This window comes from Suricata suricatta, chromosome 5 (assembly GCF_006229205.1).
Source record: "Suricata suricatta isolate VVHF042 chromosome 5, meerkat_22Aug2017_6uvM2_HiC, whole genome shotgun sequence".
NCBI classification, from domain to species: domain Eukaryota; kingdom Metazoa; phylum Chordata; class Mammalia; order Carnivora; family Herpestidae; genus Suricata; species Suricata suricatta.
The window spans coordinates 10,753,779-10,771,540 of record NC_043704.1 but is presented as its reverse complement, the minus strand read 5'-3'; the positions used below and the strand labels follow the sequence as shown (position 1 = coordinate 10,771,540).

The window sequence follows — 17,762 nt, the reverse complement described above, 5'->3', positions numbered from 1 at the left end:
TGAGCCCCATGTTGGGCTCTGTACTGACAGTAAGGAGTCTGGAGCCTGCTTTGGATTGTGTGTGATTCTCTTTCTCTGCCTCTCCCCTGCTTGTGTGTTCTATCTCTCTCTAAAATAAATTTTAAAAAAACATTAAAAAAATTTTTTTAAATACTTCGTAATTAGTTTAATAACATAGAGTCATGATCTTAGTGCTATGCCTTGTAACTATGACCGATTCCCAAGCTGATAACTGGACAAGCAAACTACCTAGAAAACTAGACTTGCCCAGGGGGCACCTGGGTGACTCAGTTGGGTAAGCATCTGAATTCAGTGCAGATCATGACCTCACAGGTTTGTGAGTTCTGGCCCCATATCACGCTCTCTGCTCTAAGTATAGAGCTCACTTTGGATCCTCTGTTTCCCTTTCTCCCTGGCCCTCTCCCCTACTTGCGCTCTCTCTCTCAGTCTCTCTCAAAATAAATAAAAAAACTTAAAAAAAATAACTAGATTTTGCCTGAACAATGTTTACTCTTTGTAAAAAGAGTAAAATTAGCCCTACTAATATGCATAGTCATTCTGTGAATCACAATTCATAATCCATTGTAGGTCTCTCCAAACCCAATCTGTCCTTTATTTTGCATACTTTCATGCAAGAGGCAAAAATGGTAACCCCTTAAGGATTTTTTAACATTCACGTCAGCCTAAAAGGTCCCCGAAAAGTTGTATTCCACGTAACCTTGAGGTTGTACTTGGTTTGCTGTCCACAGAATCCAGTAACTGTCTGGTCCCTTTGAGGCTACTTTTCTGCAGGAGCAATTTGCATTCTCTTAGCCTGATGACTGATAGAAAGTGGGAGACAACCAAGAAAACACGGATACTTCTGTTGAAGGGGTATTGTAATCACCATCAGAGATTGTCCGCTGCATGTAACTGAAAACCTAACAAAAAGGAGCTTAAACAAACAAACAAAGACAAGGTTACTTCACATAACGGAGATCTGGGTAGGGAGAGAGAGAGAGGCTCCAGGGTTATTTAGTTGCTCATCAAGAACTTTCCCTCTTTCTTCTTTCCTTCTTTCTACTCTGCCATCCTAAGGGTAGTGACTTGGGATGACTCCCCTCCTAGTCACAAAGAGGCTGCCATAGCTCCAGGCATCACACAGAGATGACAAAAACAACAACATCCAGAAGCACAAAAGTACTATTCCTTCTCAGATGCCTCTTACATTACAAAACAGAGCATGAGGACACCTACATTATGCTACAAAATACAATGAAAAACACCAATACTTCACAAACTGTTCCAAAGAAAAGAAGAGGAAACCCTTCCAAACTTTTTTCATGAGGTGAGATTACCTAAGTACCTAATACCAAGACAAAGCTATTACAAGAAAACTATAGACCAATATCCTCTATGAATACAGAAAAATCATCAATGACATATTAATAAACCCAATCCAGCAATATTTTAAAAGGATTATGACCAAATGGGATTTGTCCCAAGAATACAAAGTTGGTTGATTCATATGTTAAGTTTTATGTTATGTGTTTTCATCGCAATAAAAAAAAAAGCAATGATGTAAGATGAATAAGTCCTGGAGATCTAATGTACAATGTTGTGATTATAGTTAATAATACTATATTGTGAACCTAAAATTTGCTAAGAGGGGAGATCTGAAGTGTCCTCACCACAAAGGGAAAAAAAAAGATATGGTCAGTATGTGAGGTGACAGATATGTTAATTAGCTCAATTGTGGTGATTATTTCATAATGTACAATGTGACAAATCCTGTTGTACGTCTTAATCATATGCAATGCTTAATTCTCAATTAAACCTCAACAAAGAAGAGAAGAAACAATGAAACGCTGACACTCACCACATCATGGATGAACCTCAAAAACACGATGCTAAGTTAAATAAACCAGACACAAAAGGACACAGAGTGTACAATTCCAATTCCACAAAATATCCCAAATAGGCAAATTATAGAGACAAAAAGTACATTGGAGACTACCAGGCTCAGGGGTGAGGAGAAAGGAAAAAGGAGTTACTGGTTAATGGACACGGAGCTTCCATTTGGGGTGATGAAGTTCTGGAAATAGGAGCTAGTGATGGCTACACATCACGGTACTCAACGCCACTAAATTGTACACTTAAAAATGGTTCCAAGGGCACCTGGGTGGCTCATTGGTTCAGCGCCCAATTCTTGATCTCGGCTCAGGTCATGATCTCCCGGTTGGTGGGTTCGAGCTCTGCATCGGGTTCTGTGCTGACGGCAGAGCCTGCTTGGGATTCTCTGTCTCCCTCTCCCTCTCTCTCTCTCTCTCTCTCTCTCTCTCTCTCTCTCTCTCTCTCTCTGTCCTTCACAACCCCCACTCTCTCAAATAAATAAATACATCTTTTAAAAATGATGACAATGACAAATTTTATGTCATGCTTATTTTACAATTTTGTTAAGTTTGTATTTAGGAAAAAACAAACTTCATTTCCAAAAATAGGGCCGGGCTGTGGTTCGCTGACCCCTGATCTGGCGTCTCTGTAACACAGAGCGGACGGTGGGTGTACGCTTTTGCTCCAGAACGACCCCAGCACAGGAGATACAAGGTGGTACCTACTCGGCGTGAACCCTGACGTCCTGTGTCCTTTCCTTATGAGGACGCGCACATACACATCTGGCACGGGGAGGAAGGTGTACTTCCAGTAGGTAATGTGGCTTTAAAAAGCCTCCAAACCGGGTCACGTCCGCTGTGCAGTATCCCTAAGAGAAAACACAGAGAGACTGTCTGGGCAGTGCGCAGGACGCCCACGCATCACCGTCACGCACGACGCTTCTGCGCACGTCCTCCGTTTGATGGCCGGTTCTACTTTGCTGGCTCGATGACACCCTGCGTTGGAAAGCATGTCGCTCACAAACGAGACCAAGTGACGCGGGGCACTGCGCGTTGGCGGACGGCTGCCACCGTCCTTCGGCCTATTTTCAACCAGAAGCATAAACAGCCTAGTAGAAACAGACATGAAACGCGAGGCCTGAAGTCATAATTCACTGTAGAGCAACCTGCAGGCCAACGCAGGTTTATTAGACGGCTAATAAAAATAAATCATGGACGTGTTTTGAAAATGACTCCCCATGTGTTGTGGTTATTTCTCCAGCATGCCGTAAATTACCTGTGAAGTGCTACTTCCTACAGGTTTTTTTTTCTTTCTCTCTCTCAAATATAAAGGGTTATAAGGCTAAAGAATGCAGACATGCATCACGTCTGCAGAAATCATAAAAAAAGATCAAATGTAATATTTTCTTTCAACATGGACGACTGCTTTGAGATTTTCCATTCAGGCAGCCTTGAACACAGCCTCCAGCATTTGCCAATTACTCCTGACAAATACCATTTGGGCCTGAGTGATGTTGTAAGTGAAATAAAACAGTGGGAGGGAAAAACCAGAACATGATAAAAGGCATTTTTTCTTTTTTGGTCTGCTGAGAACTTACTGTAAGTTATGCATTCATGAGGGAAGGCCTTGCTTCCTGCCAGGGACGGACCCCATGCGATTTTGAGTTCTAAGGTGACTTTTGTTTGACAGTAATGGGAAAGGAAGACAAAACTCAGTTTTCATGTCCCTTAAAAGGGAGTCAGCTCTTTTTTACTCCTTCACAAAGGAAAAAATGTACATAAACAAAAGAAGGGACGCAGGGCGCTGTTCTCCATCATTCCGCACAAATATGAGCTAACGTGCGAGAACAATGCCATGAAATCAGCTGCCTGGTGCGATCTTTGAGCGTGTCAGACCCGCTGCGGGTAAGAAAGCCACGGGACACAAAAGGCACTGCCAGGGTCCAGAGTGTGGTTGTCTGTCCCCCCCTCACACACACACCGGGAACTCACGGAGGGCCCACTGCCCCGTTCTTTGAGATTCCAACCAAACTCAGCCCTACTCTTTCTTAAAAAAAAATTTTTTTTAATGTTTTTATTGTATTTCTGAGAGAGAGAGAGCATGAACAAGTGGGGGGGCAGAGAGAGAGAGAGAGAGAGAGAGAGAGAGAGAGAGGGAGACACAGACTCTGAAGCAGGCTCCAGGCTCTGAGCTGTCTGGGAAGAGCCTGATGCAGGGCTCAAACTCAAAGACCATGAGATCATGACCTAAGTTGAAGTCAGACGCTTTACTGACTGAGCCACCCAGGTGCCCCAGTCCTGCTCTTAATCACAGTGTTGTAGCGAATCGGGGAGTGGCCCACAGAAATGACCTGAAAGGAGCTGCATGGGTATAAAGCCCGTGGCATCAAGCAGACCAGGGGTGGCTGTGTTCAGCCTTCTTGGGCCCAGGAAGGTACTTTACCTAGTGACCCACTGGGCTGGGCTTCCTTCATCTATCAGACAGAGAATAGGGCACGGCGAGGATGGACTCAATTCAAAGACGGCACCCATCTGGTACTGCGCTGGCCCCTAGGAGCTAGGCAGACCCTGCAGAAAAATCCAAGGCAAACACGTGGCCAGGCTAAACGTCTCTGGACTCTTCCAGTCAAGGCCGAGTGGATACCAGGGTTAATGCCTCTACCGTGGTCGGTGATTTCATAACAACACTGTTGCATTAGGATCTACTTTTTCCCTGTGAATGTGAACCTCAGAAATGTGTGTTGGGGAGACTGGGGTTCCACGGCCAACTGGCCAGCAGCTCTCGGGCATGGGGTGTAGGTGTGGAACTGGCAGCATCTGTCAGGCCCCTCACCTGGTCCTGCAGGGATGCCTGTGAACAGCCATGCCCCTCGCCCGTAAAGGGGGCAAAACCATGATCGGTGCTCCAATACACTGGCCTTGTGAGTCCTGCCCACAGAGCCCGCAGCCTCACCCCACTCACTATAGATGAGCCAGCACCCAGGGCACCTTGTGTCAAGGACCAGCATCCCACAACTGGGTTAAACGGGTTGCTGATGGTCAGACTAGCAGAGGAGACTAGGAAGACTCGACCAAACACAATCCCCGGGGCTAGCCATCCCCAGAGTCATGGCTTTTCTAATTTCTGCAGGCTCACAAATCCTGTTACCATGCAGACTCTGATGTGCAAGGTCTGGGATGGGGCTGGAGACTGCATTCCTTTCTTTTTTTTTGATATCAAATATTAAATGTCACGTTAACTAACATACAGTGTATACCGTGTGCTCTTGGCTTCGGGAATAGATTCCTGTGACTCATTGTTTCCATACAACACCCAGAGCTCATCCCAACAAGTGCCCTCCTCAATGCCCATCACCCGTTTTCCTCCCCCCTCACCCTTCCCCATCACCTCTCAGTCTGTTGAGACTCTGCATTCCTAACACACCCCCAGGACTGCTGATACTGGTGGTCTGCATCTCAGCCTTCGAGGAGCAGGGTTCTACGTGGCCCCCACAAAAGATGCTGACAGCACTTGGTTTCCTGTGGGGTGGTTTCTGGTGGCAGTGGCCTCTCCTATAGACTCTTACTGCTAGCGAACCATAGAAGAAAGAGGGTGGGTTCTAACGGTTGCCCACTGCCAGGATTCGGCCCTACTGGTACCAGAGACCCTGCCTTCTGAATAAAGAAACAGGATATTTCATCTTTCACACAACCTCTGCTGCTGCTTGTGCCCATAAGAGCCACGGCTCCCGCCCTCGGCTGCGCTCTGGCTGCCTGCTCTGAATCCTGAGGCACAGCCGGTTACCCCAACCTGAACACTCTGGAGCAAGGTCTCCTTCCCAAACAGGCAGCCGCCACCAGCAATGCGACTCCCATCAGGTAAAATGGCCATCTGCAGCTTTCTCTAGTCTTTCAATAAAGGGGGTCCAAAAATCCAATATGGTAGGAAGGGCTTCATGCAGGCCTTGCCAGCACATTCTGGATGAAATGCCAAAGAGAAAACAGGCATCCAGTCAGGGCAAATCCAGAATGCGCATCAACAGCAGGAGGTGTAGAGGGAGGAGGGTAACCCAAAGGAAAGAGGTGTGATAGGAGTTCCCCGATCTGCAAGGAGAGTTAGTCTTGATCTAGGGATGGATAAAAGGAGGCAAGATAAATGGGGAAAGTCTGGCAGACCGATGAAATCATTTCAAATGAGACCGATGAAATCATTTCAAATGAGACCGCCCGCACAGCCACTCTGTGATGCGGTGCTAGGCCCCTCCCTTCACATCGCCAGGAGTTCGATCTGAAAGCTGTCAGCTGCCTGTGGACAGGGAAGCCCAAGGACACGGTGGTGTTCCTCGCTCTACCCTGAAGCTCTGTCTTCAGATCAAACGCATGCCTCTAACAACGGATGGGCCAGCATTCCCATCAGTCAGAAGAAAGCCCCTCTCTAGCTCTCCACAAAATTAGTCCCATTTTCTAATTCCAGAAACATCTGGCAGAGGCAAAGTCACAGGAATAGGCCCCTTTCTTTGTGCAGGTGGTCAGTTTAAACTCCTTAAAAGCCCCCTGTCCTCTGCCTGTGTCAGGACCCACGGCTACCCACCATCAACGATGTCAGAAATTACAGCCTGCTATCTGCTGCGAGAAATTGTTTCTTTCTCAAAAGAAAGTGCTAAATATCAGCATTTATTTATGGCTTGTCTGGACGCAGAGGAAGGGCAGTTTCTGCGTCTTATCAGGCCCCCTCCCCCATCCCAGCCCCTTTGTCTGAGCACAACACACCTGCCAGGCCCCCATCTGGCAGCTGTCACCTTGAACTGATGTTGATCTGCCTGTGTTTCTCACCCAAGGAGATCCAACACCGCACAGAGAATAGGAAGCTCTGCATTTCATCCCTGTAACAACACACAGAGTTGTTTTGGGCTTGTCTGGATCCTACTAACATCTGAAAAAAAAAAAAAATGACACTCTTGTTGCCTCGTTTCCATAGAGCCTCGGGTGACCTGGGTCAGCTCCTCATCCCGGCGGTCCTCTTGTGCCATCTAGTGTACGAAAGTGGAAGTGTCTCAAGCTCAGGGCAAAGTCCCAGGAAGATTAGAGACCCACTGCGTATTTTTCAGGCATGGATCCAAACACGTGGGACTCTTACAGGTATGACTTGCTTTTAAAAAGAGTTGCAAGAAAAGAACTAAGATGCACTTGAGCATCTGTCGCGGTCTGGCCGCTCACACGTAAACATACTCACTGAACCAAATGTTAAAGCATTTGAGCTTTGGAGGAATCTGTTCTCAGTGTGGACTGGAACCATTTAAAAGGTTATTTAAGCGGCATAAATGGGTGTAGTTGTAGATCCTGCCTCCCAAACTACTGTCGTTGGAGGCATTAGCATAATGCCAGAGTGTTCCAGCTGGGACAACTTAAAGCAGCCTGCTCCTCTGGTGCAGAGGCTCAGAAAGGGAACTGTGGCACATATTAGAGTCACCTGGGAGCTTTCAGTTCCCCGTGATGTTGGGTATCTCAGACCAATTAAATCAGAGCCTCCAGGAGGGATCTGGGCTCAGCAGTTGTAAGGCTCTGCCACACGCAAGAGAGGTGGGATCAGTCAGCAAGGTGCGGGGCTAGGGGGCCCAGTGCTCAGCTCACCCAGAAAAACAATAAAACCTATAAATCAACAACTACAGACCAATGAAAATAACTCAGGGAAAACTCTGGACTACAATTTTTTTAGAAAGGTGGCAAAACCCCTGCAGAGCTTAAAACCCAAGGGATGCCATGTAGAAAAGCACAGGAAGCATTTTGGTCACATCTCCCCCTCCTCAGGTCAAGAGCAGCCTGGGACACAGGGATCCACTCAGAGGAAGCTCCTCATGGGGTAAAGGAGAGCAGGAGAATCCCAGCAAGCCACCCCACTGTGGATATTTGCAGCCTCTACGACCATGGTCTCCCACGGTCTACACCACTGCTGATCCCCACTGACAGAGCTGCCCAGAATCCCCACCACCAAGTCCCCTCCTCACAGATGGAGCTGCCACTGCAATAAGATCTGCCCTCGGGGGTCCTGTCACTGTGGCACCCAGCTCTTTGGGATTGAGACTTCATGGTGCCTCACCATCTACAAGATGAGGGCTGCCCCTGCCTTGAGTCCTGCCCTCAACTCAGGTCACAGCTTTGTCCCATCACAGGGGCTCCTCTGAGACCCACCCCCAAGCTCCCAGGTCACAGGTGTGAACCTTCATTGATTGGGCTGCCCTGCCGCTGCTCTGACCCCTACCCGCCCCACCACCACCACCGGCCCAGATCAAGGCTGGGAACCTTCACTGACTGGGCTGTGTGGCCACTGCTCTGACCCTCCCACCCCTTAGGTCCCAGGTGGCTGCTCTGAACCATCATTGCCAGGTCACACTGTCATGGTTCTGATCCCTGACCCTGGGTTCTAGGTCAAAGCCCTAAACCAGGGGCACTGCTGTGCCCGGAGCCCTGACATCCTCCCTGGGTCCTAACATGTGGCTTTCAGAGGCCATCGCTAGGGACGTGCTTCTGCTATCCTGCAACCTTCCCTGAGGCCAAAGTTGGGACTTTGACCCAACACCTTCCGCAAGCTATACTGCTACTACCCTGTGCCCCCCTGGGCCCAAGCTACTGCCGTACGTGCCATCCAAGGGCCTGTGCCATTGCTGCATCACCCACCTGGCCAGAATCAATGCAAGACCCAGAGACCCAGATCCTGGCTTCCCAGGTTTCTACATACACTCACCTTAGACATCAGTGCCACTGCCACACCAAGTGCACCTGTGCCTCAGGACCCATGCACAGTGGTAGCCCCACATTCCCCTGCATCCAGGACTCCGAGTGCCAGCATGCCAGACTACACGCCAAGAGGGATCCCCTCTGCTAGAACTTCCTCCCACGAGCAGAACTAGGTGAACAGAAGATCCTAGCAACCTTCACCTCCAGATATCCCAAAAGCCTTAGTTACCACTGCCACCCAGTCTGGGCCACAGAAGACCCGCCACGAGTCTGCATCTACACTGACCTCAAGGTGATGAAGTTGCATGGAGTCTACACTGCTGTGCCTTCCAAGATTCAAAAACAAGACACTGGGTCCCATCCAGTTGGCACCCTTGCAGCCACCTTTTGGTGAAAGTCATGCTCCACCAAAGCCAATTCAAATGGCTGGAAGGGGTGAATGCACTCCCAAATGGGCAAACATCAACACAAAGCTATCAGCAACATGAAAAAGCAAACATGACACCAGGAAAGGAACATGATCTTCCAGTAACCAGTTCCAAAGAAATGCAGATCTGTGAGTTACCTGAAAAAGAATTTACAATAATCATTTTAAGGAAGTTCTATGAGCTTCAAGAGAACACAGACAATTTAACAAACTCAGGAAAACAACATATGAGCAAAATGAGAAGTTCAACAGAGACATAAAAAAAATCAACAGACACTCTGAGCTGAAAGAAGACAGTGAATGAAATCAAAAATGCAATAGAAAACTTTAACATTAGGCTCAATCAGGCAGAAAAAAAGAATCTGGAAACTTGAGGACAGATCAAGTTGAAATTATGTAGTCAGAGGAGAAAATATGGCCATCCAAGTGCATGAAGCTCAAAGATCCCCAAATAGACACAACCCAAAGAGATCTTCACCAAGACACAAAATCAAAGACAAAAAGAGAATTTTGAAAACAGCAAGAGAAAAAAGATTAATCACAGACAAGGGAATCTCAATAAGTTTATCAGCAGATTTATTGGCAGAAACCTTGCAAGCCAGGAGAGGAAATAATATATTCAAAATGCTCAAGAAAAAAAACTGTCAACCCAGAATACTTTACCCAGCAAAGTTATCCCTGAGAAATGAAGGAGAAATAAAAACTTTCCCAAACAAACAAAAGTTGAGGGACTTTATCACCACCATACCTGCCTTACAAGAAATGCTACAAGGAGTTTTGAGGCTGAAACATGAAAACAGATGAAAGTATAAATTCACTAGTAAAGGGAAAACATATCATCAAATTCAAAATACTCTAATACTGCAAAGGTAGTGTGTAAATCACTTTGAACTCCAGCATACAGGTTAAGAAACAAAAATGGTAAAAATAACTATAGCAACAACATTTTGTTAATGGATAGATAATATAAAAAGATGTAAATTGGGACACCAACAACATAAGCAAGTCAATGTGTAGAACATTTTTATGCAACTGAAATTAAGTTATCATCTCAAAATAGATCTAATTATAAAATGTATTGTGAAAGCTTCATGATAACCATAAAGCAAAATCTATAATAAACACATGAATGAAAAAGAACAGAATGGAAGCATACCATTGTAAACAAAATCATCAGCTCACAAAGAAAGACAGCAAGAGAGGAAGAAGGGAGCAAAGGAACCACAAAACTATCAGAAAGCAATTAACAAAATGATAATAGTCTTTACCCATCAGTAATTACTCTAAATGTAAACACTTTATATTCTCTAATTAAAGGCAAAGAATGGCTAAATAGACCCAGAAAATGGATTAAAAAAACAAAACCCAACTAAATGCTGTTCACAAGAGACTCATTTGAGCCTTAAGGACATTCACAGGCTTATAGTAAATGGTAGAAAAAGATTCTGTGCAAATTAAAACCAAAAGAGGGTAGGATAGCTATACTCACATCAGACAACACAGACTTTAAGTCAAAAACTGTAACAGAGACAAAGAAAATCATTATATAATGCCAAAGGGGTCAATTCATCAAGAGGATATAATGACTGTAAATACCTATGTACTCAATATTGGAAAACTTAAATATAGTAAACAATTATTAATAGATCTGAAAGCAAACATAGACAGCAATGCAGTAATTGTAGGGAACCTCAGTGCCTCACTTTTAACAGTGGGTAGATCATCCAGAGGAAAAATCAGTAAGAAAACAATGGCCTGGGATGACACTTTAGACCAAATATACCTACTAGACACATACAGAACATTCCATCCGACTGCAGCAGAAAACACATTCTTCTCAAGCACACATGAAACATTCTACAGAATAAATCGTATGTCAGGGCAAAAAATAAGGATTAAGAAATTTAAGAACATTGAAATCAGGGGTGCCTGGGTGCTCAGTTAAGTGTCTGACTTCAGCTCAGGTCATGATCTCACAGCTCAAAGGTTCGTGGGTTCAAGCTCCACATCAGATTCTGTGTCTTCTCTCTGTCCCTTGCCCCACTTATACTCTGTGTCTCTCTCTCAGAAATAAATAAATATTAAAAAATTTTTTAAAAGAACACTGAAATCATATCAAATATTTTTTCAAACAACAATGGTTTGAGACTGGAAATCAGTAACAAGAAGAAACCTGGAAAGTTTACAAATATGTGAAATTTCAACAACACACTTCTTAAAAACCAAAGGGTCAAAGAAATAAAAAAAATATCTAGAGGCAAAGAAAAATGGGAACGCAACACACCAAAACTCATGGGATGCATCCAAAGAAGTTCAAACGGAAAGTTTACAGTGATATATGCTTACAATAAGAAAAAAGAAGATCTCAAATAGACAACCCAACGTTATACCTCAGGGAACCAGAAAATGAAAACCAAACTTTGACAAGGGCACACAATGGCAGGAACACGTAATGGGTAAAGGATACTCTCTTCAATAAATGGTGCTGGAAAAACCTGATATCCACATAACTGGACCCCTATCTTACACCCCTCAAAAAATTAACTCAACGATTTAAATGTAAGACCTGAAACTGTAAAACTCCTAAAGGAAAACATAGGGAATCCTTGACATCGGTCTGGGCAATGATTTCTTGAATAAAACATCAAAAGTACAGGCACAAAAGCTAAAATAAACAAGTGAAACAGTATCAAACTAGAGCTTCCGCATAGCAAAAAAAAAAACAATCAATGAATTGAAAAAGCAACCTACAGGATGGGTGAAAATATTTACAAACTATATATATGATAAAGGGTTTATATCCAACACATACAAAGATTTCATACAATTTAATAGCAAAGAAGCAGATAATACAATTTAAAAATAGGCATAGGACCTGAACATTTTCCCAGAAGAGACATACAAAAGGTATTTGAAAAGGTGCTTAACATCACTAATCATCAGAAAACGCATCTCAAAACCACAATGAGATATCATCTAATCGGATGGTTACTATCAAAATGGCAAAAGATATCAATGATGGTGAAGATGTGATGAAGGACACGTATATGCTGTTAGTGGTAATTATATTGGTATGGCCGTTATGGAAAACAGTATATTGATTCCTCAAAAAACTTAGAATTGAACTACGATATCACCCAGCAATCCCAGTCCCGAGTATATATATCCAAAGGAATTGAAATCTGTATCTCAAAGAGATATCTGCACACCCACCTTCATTATTACAGCACCATTCAAATTAGCCAAGATACAGAAACAATGTAAAGTGTCCTTTAACACATGAATGCAAAAAGAAAGTGGAATATTACTCAGCCACAGAAAGGAAGGAAATCCTCCCATTTGCAACTACATGGATCAACCTGGAAGACATTTTGCTAAGTGAGATAAACCAGACTGAGAAAGACAAATAATGTATGATATCACTTAGATGTGGAATATTAAGGGGGGGAGTTTCATAGAAACAGAACAGACGGTAGTTGCAAGGGCCCTGGGGAAATGGAGCGGCACACGTCACAGAGTACAATTTTTCAGTCGTAAGAAGAATAAGTTCAGAGGAACGAACGTACAGTATGTTGACTAGTTAAGGCTATGGTACTGTTTACGTGGAAGTCCTTGAGAGCGGATCTTCAGCATTCCCCCCACAGAAAGAAAACAAAGTTACCTACGTAACCATGGGAGCTGATGGATGTGTTCACGATCTTGCTCTTGGTGATTATTCTATAATGTGTACATATATCAAATCATCGTGTGTACACCTTAAGTCTATACAAATGTACTTGTTAATTATTCCTCAATAAAGTTTTTAAAAACACTCCGCATGTGGTTCCCAGGGACAGCCAGGGCTTCGAATGGCTGCTGCACCCCTCACTGTCTGAGGTTTGGGAGGACCCGAGAGGCTAAGATCCATGCTGCCTGCGACAAACATACCCTTAAACTTGACCCGCCCTCTCCCGGTCAGTGACATCTTGCATTCCCTTTTATCTTGAACACTTTGAAGTCTCCCTTTGCGACAAGGGCAAAGTTAGAACTGGAATTATTTACTGTCCTAATAATTGCAACACAGCCCCTGCACGGTCCTGGGGTTTGCCTTATCTTCTGGCACGGGCAGATGGCTTCTAAATGCCCATCGCCACAGTTGCATAACCAGAGGACTGGGGCCATTGAGATCAAAAGGAGGGCCCCACCCCCAGGACAAAGTCCTCTGAAACGGGAGAAGCCTGCCTTGCAGGACCACTCACCCCTTCTTGCCCCTCCATCTTTGTGGGACGTGGGTGTCACAGGGACAGGCTTGGCACTCTGTGGAGGCCTCTTTCTCCTCGCACCTCGGTGCTGCCTGGCTCCTTGTCGCCAGTCTGCCCAGTGAGGTCGGTGACGTTGCCTGTTAGAACATGCAAACAAGGGGGCCTGGGTGGCTCAGTCAGTTAAGCATCAACTCTTGGTTTCGGCTCAGGTCATGATCTCACGGCTCATGGGTTTGAGCCCCTGCCTCAGATCCTCTGTCTCCTTCTCTCTCTGCTCCTCCCCAGCTTGCACTCTAAAATATAAATAAACATTAAAAAAAATTTTTAATGAACATGCAAACAAGACAAAAAACAAACCACTTTGAGGGGGCCCCTCCTCACCTGCACTGGAGGCTGCCCATCTTCACAGGCAGAAAACAGGTATAACCAACAAGTGACAGACTTGAATTCAGAAACTCCCGGGTTCTAATTCCAACGGTTTGATGTGGACGGATCACATGACCCTTCTATGCCTCAGTTTCTTCACCTATAAAAAATGTAGCACCTGCCTCTTAGAGCTACTGTGAAATTAGGAGGGAAAACCGAGAACATGAAGGCGGCGCAGGGCGGGCTCTTGGCTCCTTGGGGCTCCTTCTCCGCCTCTTCCTGGGCTGGAGCCACTCCTTCTCTTTCCCCTCCAGCCGCCCCACTCCCCACTCTGATTCTTCTCTAAAGACTACAGTTGGGGAGTCCATTTGAGAGAACGTCTAGATCTTACACTATGGAAGGAGAAGGCAGCCATGGTAAGTCCACCAGAATCCAAAGGAAACCCTGGATTCTGATGCCTAGTCCAGGGTCCAGAGCAAGCTCCTCCGCCTCTCAGGGCTGCAACCACAAAATGAAGGGGTCTGAGTGGATCAGCTTGAGGGTCTCTTGTCACCCCCACTCTCTGACAGTGCACATAGTCAGAGACCCGGCCTTGTATTCATATGACCTGGGGTCTGCCTAACAATTCACATCAAGAGTCATGACCAACTGAAACCCTGGAACCAGCACCTCGGGGCAGGGGGAAGCGGGGAGACACAGGCCTCCTCCATTGGAATCTCTACATCAAGGCTTCACAAACAGCTGGCACTCAAATCACCTGGGGGTTCACTGAAAATATATATTCCCAGACCTACCCCTAGAGATTCTGATTCTGATTCTTTGGGTTTGGGATGCCCTCATATATAACCTGGCAGTTTCTGATGCCACAGTCAGAGCACCATATCCTGTTGTTGTTGTTGTTTTTGATTTTGGTTTATTTAAACTCAAGTTAGTTAACATACAGCGGTTTCAGGAGTAGAATCCAGGGATTCATCACGTACATAGGACACCCGGTTCTCATCCCAAGTGCCCTCCTTAATGCCCATCACCCATGTTCATCTGTTTTGTTTCTCAAATTCCACATATGATGAAATCATGTATTTGTCTTTCTCTGACTTATTTCACTCAGCATAATACTCTCCAGTTCTACCCACATTGTTGCAAATGACAAGATTTCAGTGTTTGGTCACCGTGTGGCATTCCATTGTATTTATATATGCAACATCTTCCTTATCCTTTCACCAGTCAGTGGACATTTGGGCTCTTTCCATACTTCGGCTATGGTCGATACCATTGCTATAAACATCGGGATGCCTGTGCCCCTTTGAAACAGCACACCTGTCTGTATCCCTTGGATAAATACCTAGTAATGCAATTGCTGGGTCGTAGGATAGTTCTATTTTACATTTTTTGAGGAACCTCCATACTGTTTTCCAGAGTGGCTGCACCAGTTTACACTCCCACCAGCAGTACAAAAGGGTTCCCCTTTCTCCACATTCTTGCCAACATCTGTTGTTGCCTGAGTTGTTCATTTTAGCCATTCTGACAGGTGTAAGGTGGTATCTCATTGTGGTTTTGACTTGTAGTTCTCTGATAATGAGGGGTGTTGAGCATGTTTTCATGTGTCTATTAGTCACCTGGATGTCTTCTTTGGAAAAGTGTCTATTCATGTCTTCTGCCCATCAAGGATGCTCTTAATAAAGGCTTCAACTACCTGTGATGGAAAGTAGCCCAACCCCCATGCCAGGTGGCTCTTCACTCCCCTGCTGAATACCTTTGGCCACGTTACCTCCCTTCTCTGAACCTGTCTGCTCTTCTATAAAATGTGGCTAAAAACACTTCTCAGGGAATGAGTTGTCATTTTTGAAGCCAGGTTCCCTGGGCCATGAGTCTGTTCTTCCATATACTGAGGAGTCTCTTTGCTTATCAAAAGTAGATGCCAGGAGAGAGGGGATTCATTCACTCATTCATTCATTCAAGAGAACAAATTTACGTTTTTTTTCAAGAGAAAAAAATCTACACCTTTATTTATTTACTTTCCAGTTAGTTTAAATCCTTGAGGGGTAAAGCATCACGGATTCTGTGGCCAATGGCTTTAGCAGGAAGGTTGCCTCGGAATCTGACACGGACCATGCCACTGTTCCATAAGCACGAGGTACTATTCCCCAGATGACACTGGTTTTATTTGGTTTGCCACCAAGAGTGCTGTTGCTCTTTGCTTTGTACACATTATTAGCACTTATCTTGCCTAGACAGAATTCAGTTTCATCTTGAGTATAAACACGTTTTAAGAAGAGCTGTGTGGTTCCAGAGACCCCACTTATAGCCAGCAAAAATGGCTTTGGACCACAGCCTTCCAGACACATTTGCCGTTTCAGGAGTCCTGTTCCCAGCACGCTGCCACAGGTTCCATGATGGTGGAAAGAGAAAGGCCCAGGAGAGAGGGCATTTAAGTAGGTAGGACTGTAGCATCTCAGCCCTCCAATGTTCTTCCAAGGATGGCGGATCCAGCTGCACTTTAATTCTACAAAGTCCTGCTGAGATGAGATCAGGTGCCTCCCTAGCCTGGGGGCATCTTTCACAGACACGGTCTTTGCTGTATGAACCCTACAAGCATGGCGTCTGGAGGCTGACGGAGGTTTGAATCCTGGCTCTGCCACTCAGCAGCTGTGTGACCTTAGCAATAACTTTACGTTTACAGAATCAGGAACATATGCCCTGAACTGATTGTGGTAAGGATAAACAAGGTGATCGATGCAGTGCATGGGCAGAGAATCTAACGCTGCCAGGCTATTACTGTCATTGTCAGACTGACAGACTGTGGACCTTCCTAGAAAAAGTGTGAGCTCTAAGTGAGAAGAGGGGTAGAATCCTCAACAATTAGGCACTAACCTTACTTCTTTAAAAAAGAGCTTTATTGACTATAACTCTCAAGGCTTATACCACTGACCCATTTAATAGTGTACAATCTGATGGGCTTCAGTATACACGGAGGGCCACACAGCTACAAGTTGAGAGCACCTTCATCACCCCAAAGAGAAACCCTACACCCCAGCCCTCATCACCCAATCCCTTCAGGACCCTGGCCCACCCACGGCAGCCATTAATCCACTTCCCATTGCTCGAGATTTGCTCTTTCTGCACCTTTCATATAAATATAATTTTACTTCAAATATTTGAGAAAGAGAGTGAGCACACGCATGAGAGGGAGAGGGGCAGAGAGAGAAGGACAGAGAATCTGAAGCAGGGTCTGCACTGTCAGCACAGAGCCCAACATGAACTCCCGAATCGTAAGATCATGGTTCCGACTCACGAACCACGAGATCATGACCTGAGCGGAAGTCGGACACTCAATCAGCTGAGCCACCCAGGTGCCCCTCATATAAATACAATGATATGCCGTCTTTTGTAAACAGGTTCTTTCATTTAGCATGTTTTTAAGGCTCATCCATGTGGTAGCATGAATGCACTTTGTTCCTTTCTGTGCCTGAATGACATTCCATTTTATGGCAAAATCTCATTTTATTTATCCATCCATCCCTGGATGCATATTTGGGTGGGGGCTGTCACAATGCTGTGACAGACACTGCGATACAAACTGCTACGAACACTCGTGTTCACCTTTTTGTGTGGACATGTCTCCAGCCCCAGAGCGGGGAGCTGCTGAGTCAGAAGGAACTTTGCTGACCCTTTAGAGGAACCGCCGGACTGCGTCTCTCAGCAGCCACACCATCTGACTTTTCCATCAGCAGCGCAAGAGGGCTTCGATCTCCCCACATCCTCAACACTTTACCTTTTCTATTACAGCTGCCCCAGAGGGTGCAAATGGGAACCTTGCATTTGTATTAAATTCTACATATTTTTTTAGTTTTTACCAATTTACTCACAGTAAATTGGTAAAATTATTTTACCTAGTTAAAACTGCAAAATAGTTCGTAACGTAGAAGGAAAGTAAAGAAAATACCTCCTCGAAGGTAGGTTATGACAGAATAAAGACAGGAGCTTCCCTCTGAAAGGTGAAACAGAACAGCACCAGAGAGAGTGTATGGCATTACAGAACGTGGCACAGCGGCAGGTTGTGTGTGGGACGCTGGCAGGTTGTGACACCCTGGCACATTTGTACGTGGCACCCTGGCACGTTGTACGTGGCACACTGGCAGGCTT

The 17,762-nt window shown here is 45.2% G+C and overlaps 1 protein-coding gene and 1 long non-coding RNA gene across 2 annotated transcripts in view; one reads left to right on the top strand and one right to left on the bottom strand.

The window, feature by feature from the left end:
- Nucleotides 1–1,156: 1,156 nt before the first annotated feature.
- Nucleotides 1,157–3,103, top strand: LOC115291508. The gene is made up of 2 exons (XR_003908493.1): nt 1,157–1,327; nt 2,481–3,103. It is a non-coding gene; the product is annotated as an uncharacterized LOC115291508 (long non-coding RNA).
- SETD4 (SET domain containing 4) overlaps nt 2,477–17,762 on the bottom strand; it is a 45,104-nt gene continuing 29,818 nt past the window's right edge. Inside the window, exon 9 of the mRNA XM_029938994.1 lies at nt 2,477–2,740. Within this exon, the coding sequence (XP_029794854.1) occupies nt 2,719–2,740 (22 nt within the window). The 3' untranslated portion in view covers nt 2,477–2,718. The remainder of the gene's footprint in view (nt 2,741–17,762) is intronic.